The sequence below is a fragment of the Scleropages formosus genome, chromosome 11 (assembly GCF_900964775.1).
Source record: "Scleropages formosus chromosome 11, fSclFor1.1, whole genome shotgun sequence".
In the NCBI taxonomy this organism is placed as follows: Eukaryota; Metazoa; Chordata; class Actinopteri; order Osteoglossiformes; family Osteoglossidae; genus Scleropages; species Scleropages formosus.
The window spans coordinates 892,491-912,418 of record NC_041816.1 but is presented as its reverse complement, the minus strand read 5'-3'; the positions used below and the strand labels follow the sequence as shown (position 1 = coordinate 912,418).

Here is a 19,928-nt window from a genome sequence, read left to right as displayed (position 1 = left end):
TTAATACACAAATCAAGCTGCTAGCAGGCTGTGTCCCATAACTCAGACCTTGTTTATAGTCCGAGCTGTTGCACGTTATCCACTCGTCTTGAAGATGACAACCGGCTTCCGACAAAGGGGGTGCAGTTGGTCGCTCCAAAAGCACTGCCCACAGACCAGTTGGTTGCGATTCTGATTCTGGTGAGATTCTGCAGGTTCCTGTCCAGGTGGTAGCTCACTTTGTCAGTGGGTTGTACCAAAGATGCTTTTGCCAACGATTACATAAAATTAATTAAATATACAGCAATTCACATTGTTGCCTCATGCTACTTCTCTTTTAAAAAAAAAAAAAAAAAAGACCAGTGTCAGGTCATCATGAAAATATTTGGTATCTTCAGGTTCATTTGTGGTTCCCTGACTGAAGCTCTGCTATAGCAGAGAAATCTTAATTTCATCATTTGACAATGAGGGTTGGAAGGTGGAACAAACAGGTGTTAATGAGAATCCTATCCTAATCACAGGCTGTCTAATGGCACCTCTGGACCAGTAGAAACATGAGCGAAGTACAAGGTGTAACGCTACTCCTGTGGGAAAAATGCTTTGCGGAGCACCTCATGCCAAGATCGCAGCTCACCTTACTGTAGAAACTCACGCTGTAGCTATTCTCCCTGGGGTACAATATCATCCGGTACTGGAACATGCAGGCGGAGGAGGAGGAGGAGGAGCGGGCAGCCAAAGCCAAAACTGCTGACAGAGAGCTCATGACATTAAACAGCTTCCGTTCTGGAAAACCACCAGGATCTTGATTTCGGTTTGTGGAAAATGGACGAACTTTCCCTTTCCATCGTAATCTGACAAATTGCTCTAATCCACCCGCTCACATTGAAATCAATTTGCTCCAAAACACTGATTGCAAAGTTCTATTAAGATGAACAAACGATAAATAAATAAAAATGATTCATGCGTTCAATGAATTCAGTAATTACATTACATTTAAAAATAAAACGTATAAATAAATAAAATACATTCTCTGGAACAAGTACAGTACATGCAATGTCTGCCCAAGGTCGTTCTTCATTGTGATGTGCGACAGTCCTACAGTAGGTTGACTTGCTTAGAATCTTAGGCTGGGTGTTGGCTGTCTTCAAGTCAAGATGAATCATATTGCATTCATCACGTAACACAAAGATCGCAGAATCCAAGCAGTTTGAAGGAAACGTCTGAGGACTTATGGCATCTGTAAGTACAGCTGGCTTCAAAGGTTGCTTGACAACTGGATGTCGCATTACCCCCCCCCCCCCACTTCAGACGCTACTGTCACAATGACCCCTGCATATTAACAACTCAATTCAAGGGGACCCCTGCATGTGTACAGGTACGGCCTTATGGTCACAGCACATCTACTCTTATAAACGTGAATTATAAAGATCCAGCTGCAGGTCTTAGGGAAGAACTAATTGCCTTTGAAAAGTAACCAAAACACACAAAAGAAACCTCTGGAATGTTGGGAAAGGTATAACAAAGCCACGCATAGCACTGGGCCTCGTTCAGTTTTTGAAAAATGCTGTCATTTGTCTTTCCGTTACAGTATTTCAGCATCTTATTACCATTACGTTACTCTTCACTCCATTCTCACCATTCCCACTACAAACAATAAAAACAAACACTTCATTCACTTCTTATTTTATTCTCAGGACACATAAGTGAACATTAGTGGTGAGAGAATAATGCCTTTTTCATTATTGTTCTTTATTATTAGCAATTTCAATAGTTTCTAAACATTTACATTTAATTATGAGTGTGATACTAGCCACGTCACTACTTCCAATAGTCTGATATGTCTTTTTTTCCAGTTTATATGTTTTAAAGGGAAAAGTATTTGATCATGCATTTGCATCAACCATTCTGTCTCAGCTACAAAGTGTCACGTGAATATACAATTTAACATATAGACAGTGTTTAAGTCCAAAATAACACACCCACAGTATCGCTGAAGAGCCTTCTTCTTCCAACATATGACCCCTGTTCAGGGCACAGCTTCTTAGCAGCTTTATGAAGAAATTATTTCCAATAACCATCAGACCTGCAACCGCCGAGTCAGAAGGAATAAGGCGTGATGAGATGTGATTGCATCGCCTGCACTTTCATATTGAGAATCAGTCGAGAGTCAATCACCATTACAGACAATTGAAGTAATTCACTATAAATAGATTTGAAGCAATTTTGTTTTATTTGGAGTGGTATAAATACACAAGTCAAAAAAAAATTAAGTTCCGAAATCAAAATGTACTATTAATCAAAAACCCATTGATGGTATTTCACAAAAAAAAAAAAAAAAAAAAAAAAGTCTTATTCTCAATTTTATGCAGTTTAAAGACAGATTTTGTGTGCTGTGTGCTTTCCAAAGTGAACGCTGAATCCCAAATGATGTCACAAATGCGGTTTCACAATCAAGACATTTACAATCCCTCTTGTAGATGGAAAATAACAGGCTCTCTCAAGCAGGCCTATGAATACCTTCATGCCAGGCAGTAAAGAAGCCCGCTGTACGTGTTCAAACGGACCTTTAGGACATCATTTTCACATGGAAATGCATCTCCTGGTCATCAGCCGCAAATAGAAAATGGATCTCCGGGGCATCAGCCACACAAGAACAGGGCATACTTGTGAATTCAATACCAATCAGAGGGTGTCAAAAGGTAATCGAACCATCAGTTTCACCACTGCTGCTGGAATTGGTCCAAATTAATAACTCTGAGTAAAGTGTCCACCTGCCAAATATCGAATTTGCATAAGCCACTGCACACGATCACCTTTTTTGACCTGTATATTCACAGATTTGGTCCCTGAATTAAGAATGCTGTCCTTTCCACTACTGAAGACATTACTGTCTCAGAGCTAGGACAAATGAAACTACGCTGGATAACATTAACGTGACTCATCATTTATCTGTCAGTTTTTCTCCATGTTTCAAAAATGATTTTCTAATTAAAGAACAAATGGCTGTTTATAACTACTGCTAAGCTTTTCTTCAAACGGAACGAGAAAAAAATTGATTTCAGTATGAGACAAAAGTACTATCAGTGGGAATTAAGAGTATAAAGTGACTAAACTACTGCTCAGAAATAAGGGCTCAGAATTAATGATTAAGTGGTTTTAAAAGTGGACAATCAGTACCAACATGTAAGTACTACTTGTTCATTTGGTAGTTTTTGTCATTCAAAAATGACTCAATGTTTTATCCGGTATACGATTTTTTTTTTTTTAAAAAAAAAAAAAAAAAAAAAAAAAAAAAAAAAAAACACACACACAAAGCAGTTCTTCTGAGTAACTATTATTTATCTAAAGTTAAACATTAAAAGTGCTCATATCTGCATTTAGAACGTAGACATTAAGCACTTCCAGAATGCAATAAATGGCAAGATGCTGGATGACCGAGCATTGAATGCGCACGTCTATGAAGCGAGACCCTCCAGTACACGGACAATTAACTTGCAATTAACAATTAACTCTTCATCCACACATCATGCCCAAAACACCAAACACAGAGAATGCAACAATTTATCGTTGACATCCAAGCCATCCCTGAAGAAAAACACCTGTTAGAGGATACCTGGCTCCCAAGAAATATGGATGTAACTCAATTATAGGAAATACAGGAACAATGGAATAAAACACTTCAAGTACAACAAGGCACAGGGCAGCCAACATCTGACAAGAACAGCATGGGGCAGTCAACAGTTGACAAGGACAGCACTGGACGGCCAACACATTGTAGGGACAGCACTTGACAGCTAACACCTGACAGCAACAGCACAGGGCAGCCATTACCTGATGGGGTAGGGACAACATGTGGCAGCCCGTAGCACCCCATAGGAGGGCAATTATAGCCCCTGACTGACTGGGGGTGCAGGGTAGTCTCGATCTCGAGGGGGCAGGAGGGTGTGCGCAAGTCGGCCCACAGCACCTAATGGGAGGAGAAGGGGTTTTGGGAAGCCCATAGCTCATAACAGGAGCACGGGGGCACCAATAGCACCAAACTGCAGCATCACTTTCGAGAGCTGCTTCAGGACTTCTTTCCCAGGAGTACATTGGATCTGTAGCAGTAAACAATCTTTGCAGAAACAACTGAATCATCATGTCATTTGTGCACGACTTTGTGTAAATTGGATATTGAAATTCCTTCCCTACTGGAACTATTAACATCTTTTTGCACCTAACAGCTGATTGTGATCTACAGCTACGCTCTAAATTTCACTGCATCTGAAATTAAATTTTAGCGAGCAACCGGGTCTGGTGGTAATTCTGGAACAGTACCGTACTAGCTACTCATTTGGCATAGCTCAGTGCCAAGAAAACCGCTGTGAGTCATGCAGCGATTGTCCCAACCTCACCTTTCCGAAGCACAGAATAGGAAGAAAAACATTTCAGCATGTGAGACACCAGCAGTCACAAGTAAAGGGAACAGCATAGCCTTCCACGGGCAGCTTCGCAACACGCTGCAGTTGCAGGAATGGGTTCACCTCAGTACACGCAGCTGCCGCTATAGCAGGGATCAGATTTGGCGAGCCAACAGTAAACGAGAGCTGCTCTGTGTGTGTGTGTGTGTGTGTGTGTGTGTGTGTGTGTGTGTGTCTCAGAGAAAGACAGAGAGACCGTAAGTGCACATGCACACATGGGTCCTGGCGTAGGCCTCAACGACGGGAGGAGCGCTCGTTGCCGCGGGACATCTGACCACAGGTCCTGCAACACTGTGCGCGGACGGTGGGCAGGTGGCAACGGCCCAGCCACTGCAAGGTCTGACAGAAGCGGAACGTCAAACGGTCCCGCAGACACGTCTCACCTGATAGAGGGCGGAGAAAGAGGGAGAGACAGCAAGGGGGAGATGGACAAAACAAGAATGAGATTAATACAGCAGGACTGTCTAGTGCTTCCTAGTCAAACGCGGCTCAATCGCTCACCGAAAAGGACAGGATCACAGATTAAAATAAATAACCAACATCGAAGAAAGCGTACTTTGGCAAAGCGGCACACGTTCTCCAAAGTGATGAACCCAGCACGAGACCCAGAAAAGCAAACAAAGAAGAGCTGAACAAAGGGCTCCGGAATCTTCCGTTTCGTGCATCCTCTTCTTTGTGACAAGCAAGCGGGTCGGATGACTCGGTGCGTCCTGTTGTCTTTCAGGAAACGAACGGTCTTCGCCGAGGGAAGGCCCATGTCGGAGAGCCAAGCCCACCAGGCAGGGGGGTGCTGAGATAAGCCCTGCTCTTCTGGACCTCCATTAATGGCAGGAAGGCAGCAAATAACGGGGGACTGATGGACGGGCTTCGGCACCGCACTGCGACATAGGAGGCTCCGTTTGTGCAAGACATTTCAAGGACAGAAATGATTGACTTTGAGGCCAGTTTTCATCTTTCATGTGCGCCTGTATGGAGAGCTCTAATAAGCCAGTCTTGCCTTAACAATAACACCTTCAGTCTGCTCAGCTGTGGGTTCTTTTCAGACACAGTGGCTTGACCACACAGAAAATATGGGGTGAGGTATGACCAAACAGCAAAAAATGAAAAAAAAAACGTAAGAGCAACAAGTCCTCTAGCTGTATAAAAATCAACGGTAATGCAAATGTTAAGAAAGAAAAAATGAAGCTGGTATGTTGGAATCTGCGTTTTTGTACATCGGCAACTCCAGCTTGCGTTTCTCTAATTTTAAATTTGGAGAAAAGTGTCTGATAAATAAATGTAAAGTAGTTTTAGTTAAGCAAACACAAATGTGTGTGATTTCACATGTACAATATACAGCGCGCCTCTGGCCCTGGACCTACTACGGGACCCTCTGCGGGACCCTCTGCTTTCCTCTCACAGTCCATCAAGATGAGAACAGCTACACTGCTCTTCAGAAGAGCGAGTACGCTTGTCGAAAACTGTTCAAGAGGCGTCTTGTTGACAAATTTGACGAGGAAATGAGCTGACATGCCTTCTCAGCTCTTCTGCAGCAGTTCCCAAAGATGTAGGACCCTTCAGGGTTGCTTTGCTTTCAGTTCGACCCACACAAGTACTGCCCAGGTTGCACTTTCGACTTGTAACGTGCACACAGGTACACACACACACACACACACACACACACACACACACACACACACACACACACACACAGTTCCACGTTGTTTAAGAGAAGCCCTATGTGCTTCTGGGCTCTTGAAATTCACCTCATTACAAGCACCCGCATCCTGGCTTCTAACTATTTGAATGTCTTGCTGGGCAACAGATCAGTTTCCTTATTACAGAGTGCAGCGGACGGGGGGAGGGGGGATTTGAGTAATCACTAGTCGCTCCTCTGCGATTCCCATTACGCCCGGCGCTAAGCGTAAATCTCAGAGAGCACTCCAAGCAGGTCTGCGGAAACGCGGGGCCGTGGGGGAGGGGGCAGGGAGCCGTAACGTAAACCCATTCTTTGTGCCGGAAGGGAAGGGGAGCCTGGCTCGGCAACCGGAGCAACGAGAGGAGGACAGGCAGCGGCGATGATGGCTTTACCGTGCTGCTGCCGATTGCCACGGGTCAGGCTCCGCGTACAAGGCGTGCAGAAAGCAGCCCGCTCCACCCGGAATCGGCGATATCGTTTTACCAGAGCCGCAATCGTTTTTCAGTAAGGCTGGCCCACAATACAAACCGCTGATCTGCCCCGATACGCGCTTCCCTTTGTCGACGCAAAGGAGGGGATGAAACGGGATGAGACGGGAGGCTGGCGGTCCGGATGCGGATTGACGTAGAGGCCCCTGGCACACGAGGAGCCCTGCGGTACCTGTTACCGCTGCTCATGTCAGCTGTCTTTAAACTGTCCTCTTCTTCCTACCCAGCTCGAATCATTGCTGAACCTCCTCCATGTAATGATGGTTTTACTATCAGAGCTGCAGAAGGAAATGGTTTTTGCGCTTGTCTTGGGTAACTGCTAATGAACTAGGACCGAGACGCAGACTTGCAGAGACCTGCTGGTCTCTATTGATTTTTATTTTCAAATTTTAATGTGTCTGTGCATGTATTACGCGCGCACACACACGCAGCATACGGGTTCTACGTTCTGCAAACGATTGGTTTTCATAGAATTGTAATCCGTTAAATGATCCATTCATAGTTTTCACAATCCACGACATCGCTGGTTTGCTAACCAGTTTGAAGGTCTAATTAAAAGAAGGATGAAATTCAGGCCGTTTAACAATTCTTCAAAATTCAACCTCATCATGGCTGAAAATACGGCCACGTCGGCTACGTAGTTCTGGCTCTCGACTCTAACCGCGCAATTCTGAAATGAAGGAAAGCATATTTTATTTAAGATGAGAGAGAATCAACTGTGTACAAGAACAGAAAATATACCTGCAGCTCCGATTCCTTTTAACCTGGACTATCAAAAGAATAGCTGTGTGAGAACTACAGCTTTGGCAGACTACACAGCGTGAAACATTTTCACATGCTAAAAACAAAGAACAAAAAAGTCATATTTCATAAAACTGTCAAATTAAAAAAAAAAAAAAAAAAAAAAAAAAACAAATTTGTCTGAAACTGCAAATGTCTTCTGAGACAGCAGGCAGAACACAAACCGCTTCAATAAAAACTATCAGCTGCATACATGGATAATGCTGTTCGCAACGCCGAATAAAAGTGATGGATAATCAATAATAATTCAAATATAGCTTCGACATAAACAGCACCTTTGATCTTGCGACAAAGGGATGGAATCAGACATTGTTTAGACTGCCAGTCCCTCTGCTTCCCAGCCTGATCGCTGTGGCCAGTCTTTCCCATATAACCACTTCACAGGGCAGCATGACATCAGAGTGTCAAAGGTCGCAGCTGCAGTCGCGTCTCACAATGGGTCTTGCAACCCACGCGATCCTCCCATCTCCTATGTGCCCTCCACCCTGACTTGAACCACCATTCCCCCAGGACACAACAAAAGATGAGAGAGAAATGAGTTTCAATCAGTCTTCCTCCTTGCCTTGTATATCCCCATGGAAAAACAGTATATGATGTTATACCCCCATATATATCATCGATAATTTTGGCATTAAGTGGGCCCAGATCACCTCCTGAGACTCCAGGGCATGAGCTCACATGCGCGCAGCACCGCTCGCGTTTACAATGTGGTCGCGATGGTTGCGTTTGTGCGCCCATCGGTCGCGCCTTCCGAGGACAGAGGTCTCGGCAAAGCCGTAGCGAGAGCCGTTTCATGGCAACAGCAGGTCCGTAAAATAGCGAGGATGGAAACGGCGGAGCGGACCGCACCGATGAATTACGGCAGGATCGGAGGAGCGAGGCGAGAAGGGGGCCGCGCATCAAAGAAGAGCCTGCCCCGGCCCACTCGACACCGGTGGTCTACAGCATAACAATGATCCTCACACTGGGTCTAGTTCGAAAGGCGGAGCAACTACGAGGCACGACGCGAACCCGTGTTTGGACAGCGCGTTTTAAAAAGGAATCAAAGTCCTTCATCCAGTTGATACTCAATGATGCTGGCAAATGCGTGTGTGAGTGTATATGTGTGATCACCTTACGGTTGCTGCTAGAAAACCACTCGAAGGACACAACTCGCTACCCGACACCCTTTTTGTTGCACATTTCGCTACAGGTACCTTCTTCACAGCCCTTGCTTCCCAACTAACTAACTGATGGCATGAATTAGTACGTCGTGTTCTGAAGCTAAAGGCAGATATCAACTTGTAAAGAATCCAGGAAATAAGGACAGTAGAACACACACACACACACACACACACACACAAGTGAATGCTTGCAGGACCTAGAGAGCCTTCAGAGCTTAGGTCTTGCGATCACAGTAGGGATTTTACACTGACTCCCTCTTCAGTGAATTATTTCTACCCACCACCAGAACAGAACTTATATAAGAAATGTAAGCTAATGACAAAATTTCTGCTTTTTTTTTTTTTAAAAAAAAAAAAAAAAAAAATTTCAAATTTTATTTCACAATGTCTGTTTCTGAGGTTTACTCTGGGGGGGGGGTTATTTAAACATTTTCACTCAAGGGTCAACAAAACCAACCCCCATCTCCAGTATATATACACACACACACACACACACACACACACACAGCCTGTTCCTTTCCAGTCAGGACAACCACTTCCTATATTTACGTGAACTATAACAACCCAACAGTGACAGGAAACACTTGACCTCCAGGCAGTCTCTCTAGAGAGGAGCCACTTCCCTAACTTCCCTTTTCCAGGGTGACCAGCTGGAACAGGGTGGAGTTAATACGGCCCAGGTAGTTAAAACACACTCTCAGTAAACCTTACCTTATGGGCTCTGATTCAGCAGTGCTGCCTATCTTGGTGCAAATGAGCGAGCCACGGGAGAACCACCTCTTGCTGACACCACCCACACACACACACACACACACACACACACACACACACACACACACACACTGATGTGCTGCTACCTGTCCCCTCACTACCTGCAGGATCAAGGTGCCTCCGTCATCAGCACAGACCCTCCTGGCTGTTCCGGGCTGTTCCTCCTCTTATACTTCCCGGGTGGGATTAATGACTCGCTTCCTCAGAGGCCCAACAACAAGATGCAGAAGCTTCATTTCCATACGGGTTTCTCCATCCTACAGTCTGGTGCGATACCGACACGTGCACTTTTCAGACGGATGAAAAATGTAAAGTGCTCCAAGGCAGGTCCATCATTTTCCTTTAAAATATACGGAATTTTGCAGAAGAATAAATAAACGGATTCAATTTCGTCTTTAGATAAAAAGAACATCCTCAGCAACTTGACCGCCCTCTGGATGGACTGTGGCTGAGCTTCCTTCTGTGTCCTCTGCTGTAGAACAATGCGGAAATACCGTCGACACTTAGCAGCCAAGCAGGTGTGATGAGTGCACTCTTAATGGAAATAAGTTCTGCAGTTTGAAACGTTTTTAAAAACAAACAAACAAAAAACTTGCTATGGATCCCACATGGTGACATTTTCGTCTCCCAAAGCCGCACGGCGAGTGTTTTACGTGCTGCTCCTGAGGAGGAAAGGTCGCTGCTGCCGCAGCGGGTCACCGTCATCACCGGCATCTCGGCGACGAAGCTGACAGCCTGTAAGGGCTCTGGGCTCCTCCTCAAGCCCCAGGCTGGTGAGCACACATCTAGGGCACGTCCGGAGTGCCCAAAGCCAGCATGAAATGCACCGCTCAGCCTCCATAGCATCTCCAAGCAGAAAAAGGGCAGATATATAACTGCTGCAAACGGAACATGTGGAAGTGTCTTTATTTCAAAGGCAAAGCCATTCATCCAACCCGATAAACGATCATTCTGAATCCTTTCCCAGAGTTAACCGGCATAAGCACATTTTTCTATGAGGTAATGGCTAAAGCAACATGTCATTTATGGTATAAATCAAAATACCAGGAGGAAGCAAATTGCCCCCACACGTTTACACCTATGGCAGGCCCCGGCGTGACACCAAGACAGGTGTTAAGTTTGAGGAGATGGACAGCGATGCTGGCGGAAGAGCCGTAAATGTCATGGCGGGCGCATGTCCTTTGGGCCGACCTTTTGTGTAGACGGGGTGAGGGAGATAGAGTACGCTGCGGTGCTCCGTTTCAGAAATTCATTAATTTCACCGCAGCATTCAGACGAGAAAACTGCCCGTTTGTTGCGTCAGATTTCTCGGGAGGAGCTGTGGAATAGCGAGCGGCCCACCGCTGCCAAATCTGGGACTTCGGGAAAAAACAGAACATTTCTTCTCTGTAGATTTAACAGCTGTTTTTAAAAAATAAATGCGGGCAGTCTTGAAATTATATGATCAAAATGATGCTTTCAGATAATAAGAATTTATGTAGAGATACTACAGGGAGGACATTCATGTATTCATGGGTGTGTCGAGAGGTTCGGGTGACACAGAGCCTTTTTATACTTTACCATTCGGTTTAAAACTGAGCCAAGTTTGCACACGCTGGCATCCAGTCAAACCCGTGCTTCCGCCCCACAGAAATCTCAGAAACAAAATATAATGCTAGAAATAAAGTGTGGCCCCGTTCTGAGGCCTTCCGCGGAACAAAGCAGCCACATGCTTTCAGCAAACTGGGTCAACTATATTAAGGACCTGATGTCTGTAGCACCAGGATCTTGGCAAAGATGAAAAAATACAAGGGCTGGGGGGGCTGGAGCTGAGCCATAGAGTAAAATTACTCTTGGAAGAAAGAATTTGTTCTTACTACATTACCTTTGACATAAAACACCCCCTTTTCGCTCCCTACTTGCTCCTAGGCTGCTCTCTCTGGAACTAAAAGCTTTCTTATGAGCTGCGCACTCCTCATAAGGGTCATTATAAAGGCAGTCCGAGTTCACAAAAGCGCTGCGGTCAAGCTTAACATCCCCCTTTTTCTTAATGCTGTAATTTACAATTAAAAAGAAAAATAACTATACTTTAAAAAGAAGTTTTTTAGCCCCTCAAGCCATCAGACTCCCCAATACTCAGGACTGACACTGGAACTATTGTCCAGTTTTAGTAATTATTATAAAGTCAAGCACTATTTGCACAAATCTGGCATACGAACGGGAACTTCATGCAGTCTGTGTCGGTAACCGTGTTCTATGTAGCGCCACGGTCCTGAAGGAACGTTGTTTCGTTTCACTGTGACTGTACCAGCTGTATATGGTTGAAATGACAATAAAGCCTCTCTTGACTCTTGAAGTTCTTGAAGCCATTAAAACTAGACATGCAGACTATGTGGATTAAGATCCATTATGCTGTTTTGTGCTTCATCTGTGCAGTTGCAACAGCTGCACGGCTATAAATGCAGTCTACTCTTCAGCATCAAAAGCGGGATAAATGACTTTAAACACAAATACGTTAAATATTTACATGAGCATGAATAATGCATCATCTTTGGCGAATTAAAAAATGTATTTTTCCTCAAACACTGTGTACTGAAAAGGAGTGTTTACCATAAATGCTTACTTATCAAAGGATGAGCTATTTGCATTATTGAACGGCAGGCTCCAGGACATGCCAGTTAACACAAGCAGATGGTACTTTCTGATCTGATTCCCTCTTCCTTTTGGTGTCTGAGCACGACTGACTGCCCTCTTGGCGAAGGCCGCCGCTCTCTGTCAACGCCAGGCCTTTTGTCGGTCGCTCTCGGTCCCTTTGCCTCCGACCGGCTGACGCTTCACTCGCACCCACATCACAGACTGCACGAGCGGGCAGAGCTTCAGCAGCAACCAGCTGGGACAGCGTTTACAGTCTGACCTTACCGGCACGAGACCCTCTTGCCAGGGTACCTTCACTGCTCTTACTGCAGTACTGAGCCTTTCATCCACCCAGCAGAGAACGGTTTCATAGGCAGGACTCACACTGACCACCAGGACTTTTCTTCCCACCTTGTGGTTCCTCCTAAATAACAGACTGCATGCATTCCATTTTAAATATAAAATACTGAAAATGGCCATTTAGGCTTAACTTGCATCCATCAGCATTATCCTTCTTCACCCATTTAGACCATGCACACAGATTGACTGAAACCACTTGTCCCAAGTGGGGTTGCAGCAAACTGGAGCCTAACCTGGCAACACAGGGTGTAAGGCTGGAGAGGGAGGGGATACACTCAGGATGGGAGACCAGTCTGCTGCAAGGCACCCCAAGCAGGACTTGAACCCCAGACCCACCAGAGGGCAGAACCTGGTGAAAACGGCTGCGCCACCGCACCCCCCATTTAGATGAGTATTATTTTATACACACATCAGGAATAACAAACATGTTGAAATAGTCCCATCTATCATCAACAACTGGTTGTTCAGTTCAGGGTTGTGGTGGTCCAAATCCTACCCTGAAAGCATATGGCGTGAGGCTGGATAGACCCTGGATGGCACACCAGTTCATCGTAGCGCTATTGCACGCACACACACACACACACACACACACACACACAGTTTGACGAAACTGGTGTTGAATACAGGGAGGAGATGGACAAAGAATGGCGATCGACTGCACAGCCAAGGAGCAGTTACATGGTCCTTGCGCGCCGTATCAGATATCCTTACAGTAGCGAAATAAACCAGCACTGTTCTCTACAGAACTGACACAAGTGACCAAAAACCCAATTTTAATTGGATTAGAAAAACAGAGAGTAAGGCCCCACGGGGTTCTGGGGTCAAGGGTCAAGCAGAAACTGGGCTACAGCAACACTCTGCTGGCAGCAAGTAACTGAAACAATAAGAACGCCGTTGAGCTCAAAAACAGTATCTTTATGAAGGACAAATAAGGCAACTGGTTTCTCTCCCTCCCTCAAACTGGCAGGACAAACTTTCTTGTGCCAACTGCTGCGATCCGACAAAAGGACTAATTTACCTGCTGATTTAGCAATTAATCCATATTTTGTTCAACTCATTTATAGAGAAGAGCAGCTCGGAGAAGCACCAGTAAATAAACAGCATGTCTCAGATGCCCATAATGCAAGTCCTGCTTTTAATTTCGGCGCAAAGACTGGATAATTTTCCTTTGAATTTCCCACTGATAGCAAAGTGGAGAAATTTCAAAGCAGTGATGGTGGTAATTATTTGCCTGGGAGAAGCAGAGGACCTTGATCGTTTGCGAAAGCGCAGGAAGGATGTGACTGGAATGAGTTAAATGAGGCAAAGTGCGCAGTGGGCGGGGCAAGTGGATGGTGGGGGTGGGGGGGGGGGGTAGGAGCTCGGCAACAGGGATGCTGTAGAGCCAGAGAGGCCACATGTCAGCACATCACAGGGTCGTGTTGTGTTAGCTGTACAAACAGGACCTTTGGCCTTTTCGTCTAGCTACCAGCCAGAGCACTAAGTGCACACGCCATATATTTGTAGCTAAGCGGGGACGTCGAAATTAACAAAAACACACACACACACACACACACACACACACACACACACACACACACATTTTCAGAACTGCCTGTCCCATATGGGGTCGCGGGGGAACCGGAGCCTACCCGGCAATACAGGGCGTAAGGCCGGAGGGGGAGGGGGCACACCCAGGATGGGACGCCAGTCTGTCTCAAGGCACCCCAAGCGGGACTCGAACCCCAGACCCACCGGAGAGCAGGACTGTGGTCCAACCCACTGCGCCACCGTGCCCCCTCATTAACAAAAACAATTTTTAAAAAAAAAAAAAAACTAAGGAAATGCATGTCATAGGATCTACGTGCTTCGCGTTACGTTTATATTGTTACGGCTCTAATTTAGAGTTGGGCGATATTTACGAACAGCAACGAGTCTGCGGTACCAACCCAGGTAACTCCTAACACGGAAACCGCTTCTCCCGTCTCCAGCAGCTTCAGGCCATCATTCCCAGTAGTCTTTGAGGAAGGCTTGTCTGCTGTTATGGCATTTTATTTGCAGTTGGTTATTTATTCAAGCTGCCACTTTACTGCAAAGAGACTTATGATTCAATGGCTCACATTATTTATACAGCCAGGTCATTTTTACTGTATCAGGGCAGCTACACTCACCTCTTGGTGCAGTAGTTTTGTTTTGTTCGAGTACTTTGATCACGAAGACTGCACCAGGAGGCGAGATTCAAACCTGGGTGTTTCGAGTCGAAGGGAGGCACTCCAAGCGCTACGCCACCCGCTGCCCCCGTACTTACGCTGTCTATGCGAAGCACTACAGTGAGAGAGGATTCTCTGCATGAAACAGCCCAGCTAGATTCCTCTCCACAGGTTTTCTGCTATGCAACTTTTTAATTTTATCTGCATCGACTGGTTTTGCAAAACTCTGGTTTCAAAGTCTGCAAAAATAATGTAGCATCACAGCTCTTCTGCTCCAACTATTAAGTTATTCTCCTATTAAATATCAGTCACTTGGTACGACTTGTGAAGCAAAATTACCGTTTCAAGAAAAGTGCAGCGAAAACAGTTTAACAACAAAATTAAAAATATATGTTGACTCGGGACTGAGGCATTAACTTGATGCAGAGTAAGTGGCTATTTACTATAAATGAGTATAAATGGGCACTGACTGTTTTCTCTTTCAGGCTGAATTGTTGGAAAATTACTACTTAAATATTATTATACTACTTAACAGTGCTTTGAACAACAGACTTTTTCATCTTAAAGAAAAGAAGAGAAAGGAAAATAGAAAGCACTGCACTCCTTGCAGAAAGTCCAACGAAAACAGCGTCTGTACCAGATGAAGTTATGCGTGAGCACGTCTTACGAATACTCCACGTGACGTTCCGTCTGACCGTCGGTACTCACCGGTTGGGCTGCCGCACTCCTGCACGTTGCACTTCTCGGTGTTCTCCGGCCAGGCCGTGTGGTCGCACTGCGCCGGATCTTCCTCCGGCGTCCCCTCGGGCTCCGCCCGGACGTCCACGCATTTGACGAGCCGGCGCCGCACCCCTCCGCCGCAGGAGGCTGAGCACTGGGAGGGACCGAGCCACGGGACGGGTCACGCATAGCGAAGCTGGATGGACACGGTCACACCAAACGACGTGGGCGGCAAGGTGATCACCTCATGCACTCATCCATCCGGGCCTAATCAGGGCCTCCACCCTCAAGCCACTGCTCTATATAGTAGCACGCGCCCCCCCCCACACACACTCACAGACCCTTGGAGATGTTGGTACAACACAGTACATGAGGTGGCATCAAGGTGCCATCCTCCACTAAATAAGTTACTGGTCTCCCAGTGTTGAGACGCTGGCCATTGTGCCCAGGTTGACGCACACAACAGCCGGATGAGCCGCTCATGCTTCATGTTTGTTTACGTTTATTCACGCGTCTCAGGCCCGGCACTGCCCTCGTTCCCTCTCCACATACTGAAGAACACTCAATAATTAGGAGCTGTGCGGAGACGGAGTCTCACTCTGAAAGGATGAGTGCGCTCGAGGAGATTCGAAGAACTCGGATCTCTTCGCCATTCTCAGTTACGTCCTGCTCCCTCATGTTTTTCACACCGCAGTTGAAACTAGCTCTGGTCTGAGATAGAGCATTTTCTCCCACAGATGTACACACTTCTCAGTGACTTGAGGATGATTTCAGTGGGTTACATCCATACTGCACACGTGCGACCCCGAAGTGACCCACCTGGCCCCAGAAGCCCGTCACCCACTGAGCGCAGGGCTGGCTGTTGCACGTCTGGATGCGGTTGGGCCGGAGGGACTCCTCGCACTTCCCCGGCTCCGCACAGGTGACCAGGCGCTGTTGCTCCCCGCCTCCACATACCTCCGAGCACTGAGAGAGGACCGGTGGGGAGGGACAGATAAGGAGACACCGCAGCTGGAGAGAAGCCATTTGCACAAAGCTCCCAGGACTCAGATCACTGGCATATGGATACCCACAGGTTTCCGCAGTCTGCGGAGCACGACACTGGGCATTTTGTGCAGACACCTGCTGGGAGTCTAAATAAAGCTTGCCGGGGGGATATTGCATCTTACCTGTCCCCAGGAAGAGGCGTACCAGTCCATGCAGGCCTGTAGGCTGCAGAGTGCACGAGTCGGGGGCCCTGGAGCCACAGCCTGGCAGTGAAAGGGCCGCAGGGGCCTCTGGTCCCGAACGTCAAAACACTGGATCTCGCGGTGCTTCACCCCGCCGCCGCAGTTGCGGGAGCACTGTCATTGCAGAAAAGGCACTTTCAACAAGTCCCTCCACCCACATACACAAAAACCACAGTCAGCAGTGCTTTTCTCCCTATACCATGGATGCCGACATGATTTTTTGTTCCGTCAGACCAATAAAACCACAAATTACAGAAGAGGGAGATGCCAGCTGGAAACACACGGGTGCCGCAGTTAGGTTGATGGACAGCAGAGACGCCGGCGCTCCTCACCTTGCTCCACACGCCGGCCCTCCAGGTGGAGCAGGGCCGCAGGTAACAGCGTCGGGCCGGGACGGGCCGCTTGGACGCCGCGCAGTCCGAGTCCGCGCCGGTGCTGCACCGCACTGACCTCCAGGTGGCGCCGAGGCCACAGCTGGTGGAGCACTGTACAGAAGGGCAGCAGTGGGGATCTGAGGTTAAGGGTCAGGGCTCTGGGTCGCCATAGCAATGCTGGAAACATTGTACAACAAACTCACACAAGGACTTGTGCAACACCTTAAATTTCAAATGAACACTTTTCTTTGACAGTATTTGATACTTAAAGATTTTAATGTTGTACACACTTTATGGACAACATGTCATTGTTTATGTATATTACATAACTATTTGTTAAGTGCATTCATTATTTTGATTTATAATTCCCACATCAGACTACTGAGTAAGTGACAAGATGGGATGTTCCACCGGATACCGTAATATTTTCATCTCAAAGAAGTTACACTGCAAGCCATGACTGAATTATTTTTAACAGTACATTGTGGAGGAACAAAATGGAACAGTTATGTAAGCTTCACAAGAATGTCATGCAAGAGAAATACTTGGAAAACGTTCATATAACAGATTCCTGAAACAGCGTCTTTATATTACTTTAGCAGCTACGGCGAGAGCACACTGATGCTAATTATGCAGCAATGACCATTTCTTGTTCTACAATCAAATCAATTTTGCGCCAGCTGAATGTCAGGAATGCTTGATGTATAACTCACTGTGCTCCAGTTCCCTGTGGTCCAGAAGGCCGTGGGGTCTGGCTGTGCTGTGTAAGAGAGAACAGGTCGGTTGGGCCCGGCACCGCCAGGAGAATTGCCAGACTGCTCTGGGAGAGGATGGTCGGATCCTCCTGGCCTCAACATGGGAGGAACATAGACCTCACTGAAGTTTATCTTTGGCCACGAAGGATGGGGCCAAGGACCTTCGGGAGCGGTCTTTTCAACTGTGGTGCTCACATCCGGTGCAAGTGTTGTAGAAAGGCTGCTCGCAGTGTTTAAAATGCTTGAGGTGGTCGCGGTGTTGACTGCAAGGTCCCCCAGATCTTCACGAGATACGAGCTGAGTTCTATCCTCAGAGCAGAGGCCCAGGCTTTCCCCATTTCCTGTGGCTAGATCAGAAAGATCGGAAGGAGTTTGCACAGACCCCGGCTCCTGAGGGGAACGAAGAAAGGTCGCTCTGTTACCTTCATCGATGGGCCAGGAATCGGTACCTTCACTCTCAATTTTAGACTCTGTAGCATAATATTGATTTGATCCCTGCTCACCAGTGAAAATCCTAGCTGGAGAATCTTGAACACTGGAGGCTGTGCTTTGAGAACCGTATTCGAGCTCTGAATTTGCTGGAGTCCTGGGCAGAGCCTGACTCCACTGGGGAGGGCTACTGTGAAAGAAGTTGCCCTGGTATGTTTCAAAGTGAAACACGCTATCAGTGGGAGGAGGGGATGCTGGGGCCTCCACCGTAACCCATTCTTCCCGGATTCCAGGAGCACCTCCATCCCCGTCCTTCGGATCACGCCCACCTTGAATGGGCTGAGAAAGCTCCCTGTCAACAAGTTGTTTATCATCCCATTCTTCTCCAGTTATAATTTCTGGAATGTCACCGGTGTTGCTGTGATCAGCAGGCATTTTGTGATCGGCGCCTCCCCAATCGACTTCCTCGCCACCACCTGTGACACTCCCTTTGCCAGTTTTTCCGATGCTAGTTCCGTGGTTGTGTGTAAACACTGAGGCATCACGATGAGTGAATTTCACCTCTGAATCCTCCCCTACTGTGGCATCGGTCAGCCCCCTGCTGCTAGTTCCCAAGGAATGCTCTGTATTGAGGTCATGACTCTGGCCGACAGCACTATTAGACACTTTCCATTTCTTTGAGAATCTTGTGATTGAAACCAGAGGTTTTGGTGTGGCAGAAACGGGCAGAAAATGGTCTTCTTCATAAAATACATCTTCATTCTCTGTACCGCCTTTGCCAGGGTTCCCAGCTGGCAGTTGATCTTGAACTTTGATATTTTCCAGTTCTTCAACATCCGCCGTGATCAACTGATCGTTGTCAGCACCTGGAGGTAAGGCCCTGCCGTTATGCGTGTTTTTAGAAGAGGTCACAAGTGTGTATGAGGTAGTTGTAGGCAGATCTGTTGTGGATCCCAACGAAGCGGGTTTAGGCTCTTCTTTCTGGTCAAATCCCAGACTATCTCCTGTATCGACCTTGTCATCAAAGTCATATGACAGGTCTTCGTGAAATCTTATGAAATTATAGTCATAGTAGAAATCATCCACCAGCACCTTGTTTCTGATGGAGTTGTCTGCAGTGTTATCTATGTGATTGGAATGGGACAAATCTTCCTCAAAAACATTGTTGTGGTCTCCGCGGTGCCTTGTAGGATGGATCCTCGCAGTTCCTTTCTCCGGAATGGGCAGATGATTATCGTCGAGAACGGAGTTGATGTCATTGAAGATCTCTCTGCTAGATGAGCCGCTTCCGGACCAATCGCTGCCGAAGATGTCCACCGTCACCGGGCAGTCCTGGATGTAGCAGGAGAGGTCTGACTTCGGCCTCATCCGGGGATCGCAAGCAGCCCCCGTGTTGTTTGAACAGACCACGGTCCGGCTTTGCAATCCCGAGCCGCACGTCACCGAGCACTGTGAGAAAAGAGGAGGCATGATGTTGAAACCAGCAGCACAGCGTGCACCACACGGTGATTCTAATGCCCCAAAACATAAACTTTAGCTAAATATCACATTAATGGCACATTTTACGGAAGACAGCCACAACAAAGAACGTGCAGTATTTTACAGCGGTACTTTTAAAAACATTATCAAATTGTATTCTTAGGCAGTATTTTGATTTCCAGTCTGAAAATCTAGACTCGTCATTAATGACTCACCTGTAGAAATGGACACATTATGTCTCAGTACCTGCCTTAAGTGCATCCCTCGGGGTAATCATATTTCTTTTCCAAAGCCCAGCTAATGACACGAGGACCCTCGTTAAAATATCAGTTTTGTTCAAGCTGTATCGATTTTACCCGACAGAAAGAGGTTTGGCCTTTCAATTACTCCACAGATGTAATATTGCTTACGTATTCCTTTCATTCTGATGACCCAGGTGA

At 46.7% G+C, this 19,928-nt stretch overlaps 1 protein-coding gene across 1 annotated transcript in view; it reads right to left on the bottom strand.

Moving 5' to 3' along the window:
- Positions 1 to 3,432: 3,432 nt before the first annotated feature.
- adamts7 (a disintegrin-like and metallopeptidase (reprolysin type) with thrombospondin type 1 motif, 7) overlaps positions 3,433 to 19,928 on the bottom strand; it is a 60,234-nt gene continuing 43,738 nt past the window's right edge. The window contains exons 19-24 of the mRNA XM_018752369.2: positions 17,539 to 19,458; positions 16,784 to 16,936; positions 16,392 to 16,565; positions 16,042 to 16,188; positions 15,211 to 15,376; positions 3,433 to 4,822 (exon numbers count right to left, since the gene is read on the bottom strand). Coding sequence (XP_018607885.2) covers positions 4,674 to 4,822; positions 15,211 to 15,376; positions 16,042 to 16,188; positions 16,392 to 16,565; positions 16,784 to 16,936; positions 17,539 to 19,458 — 2,709 coding nt within the window. The 3' untranslated portion in view covers positions 3,433 to 4,673. The remainder of the gene's footprint in view (positions 4,823 to 15,210; positions 15,377 to 16,041; positions 16,189 to 16,391; positions 16,566 to 16,783; positions 16,937 to 17,538; positions 19,459 to 19,928) is intronic.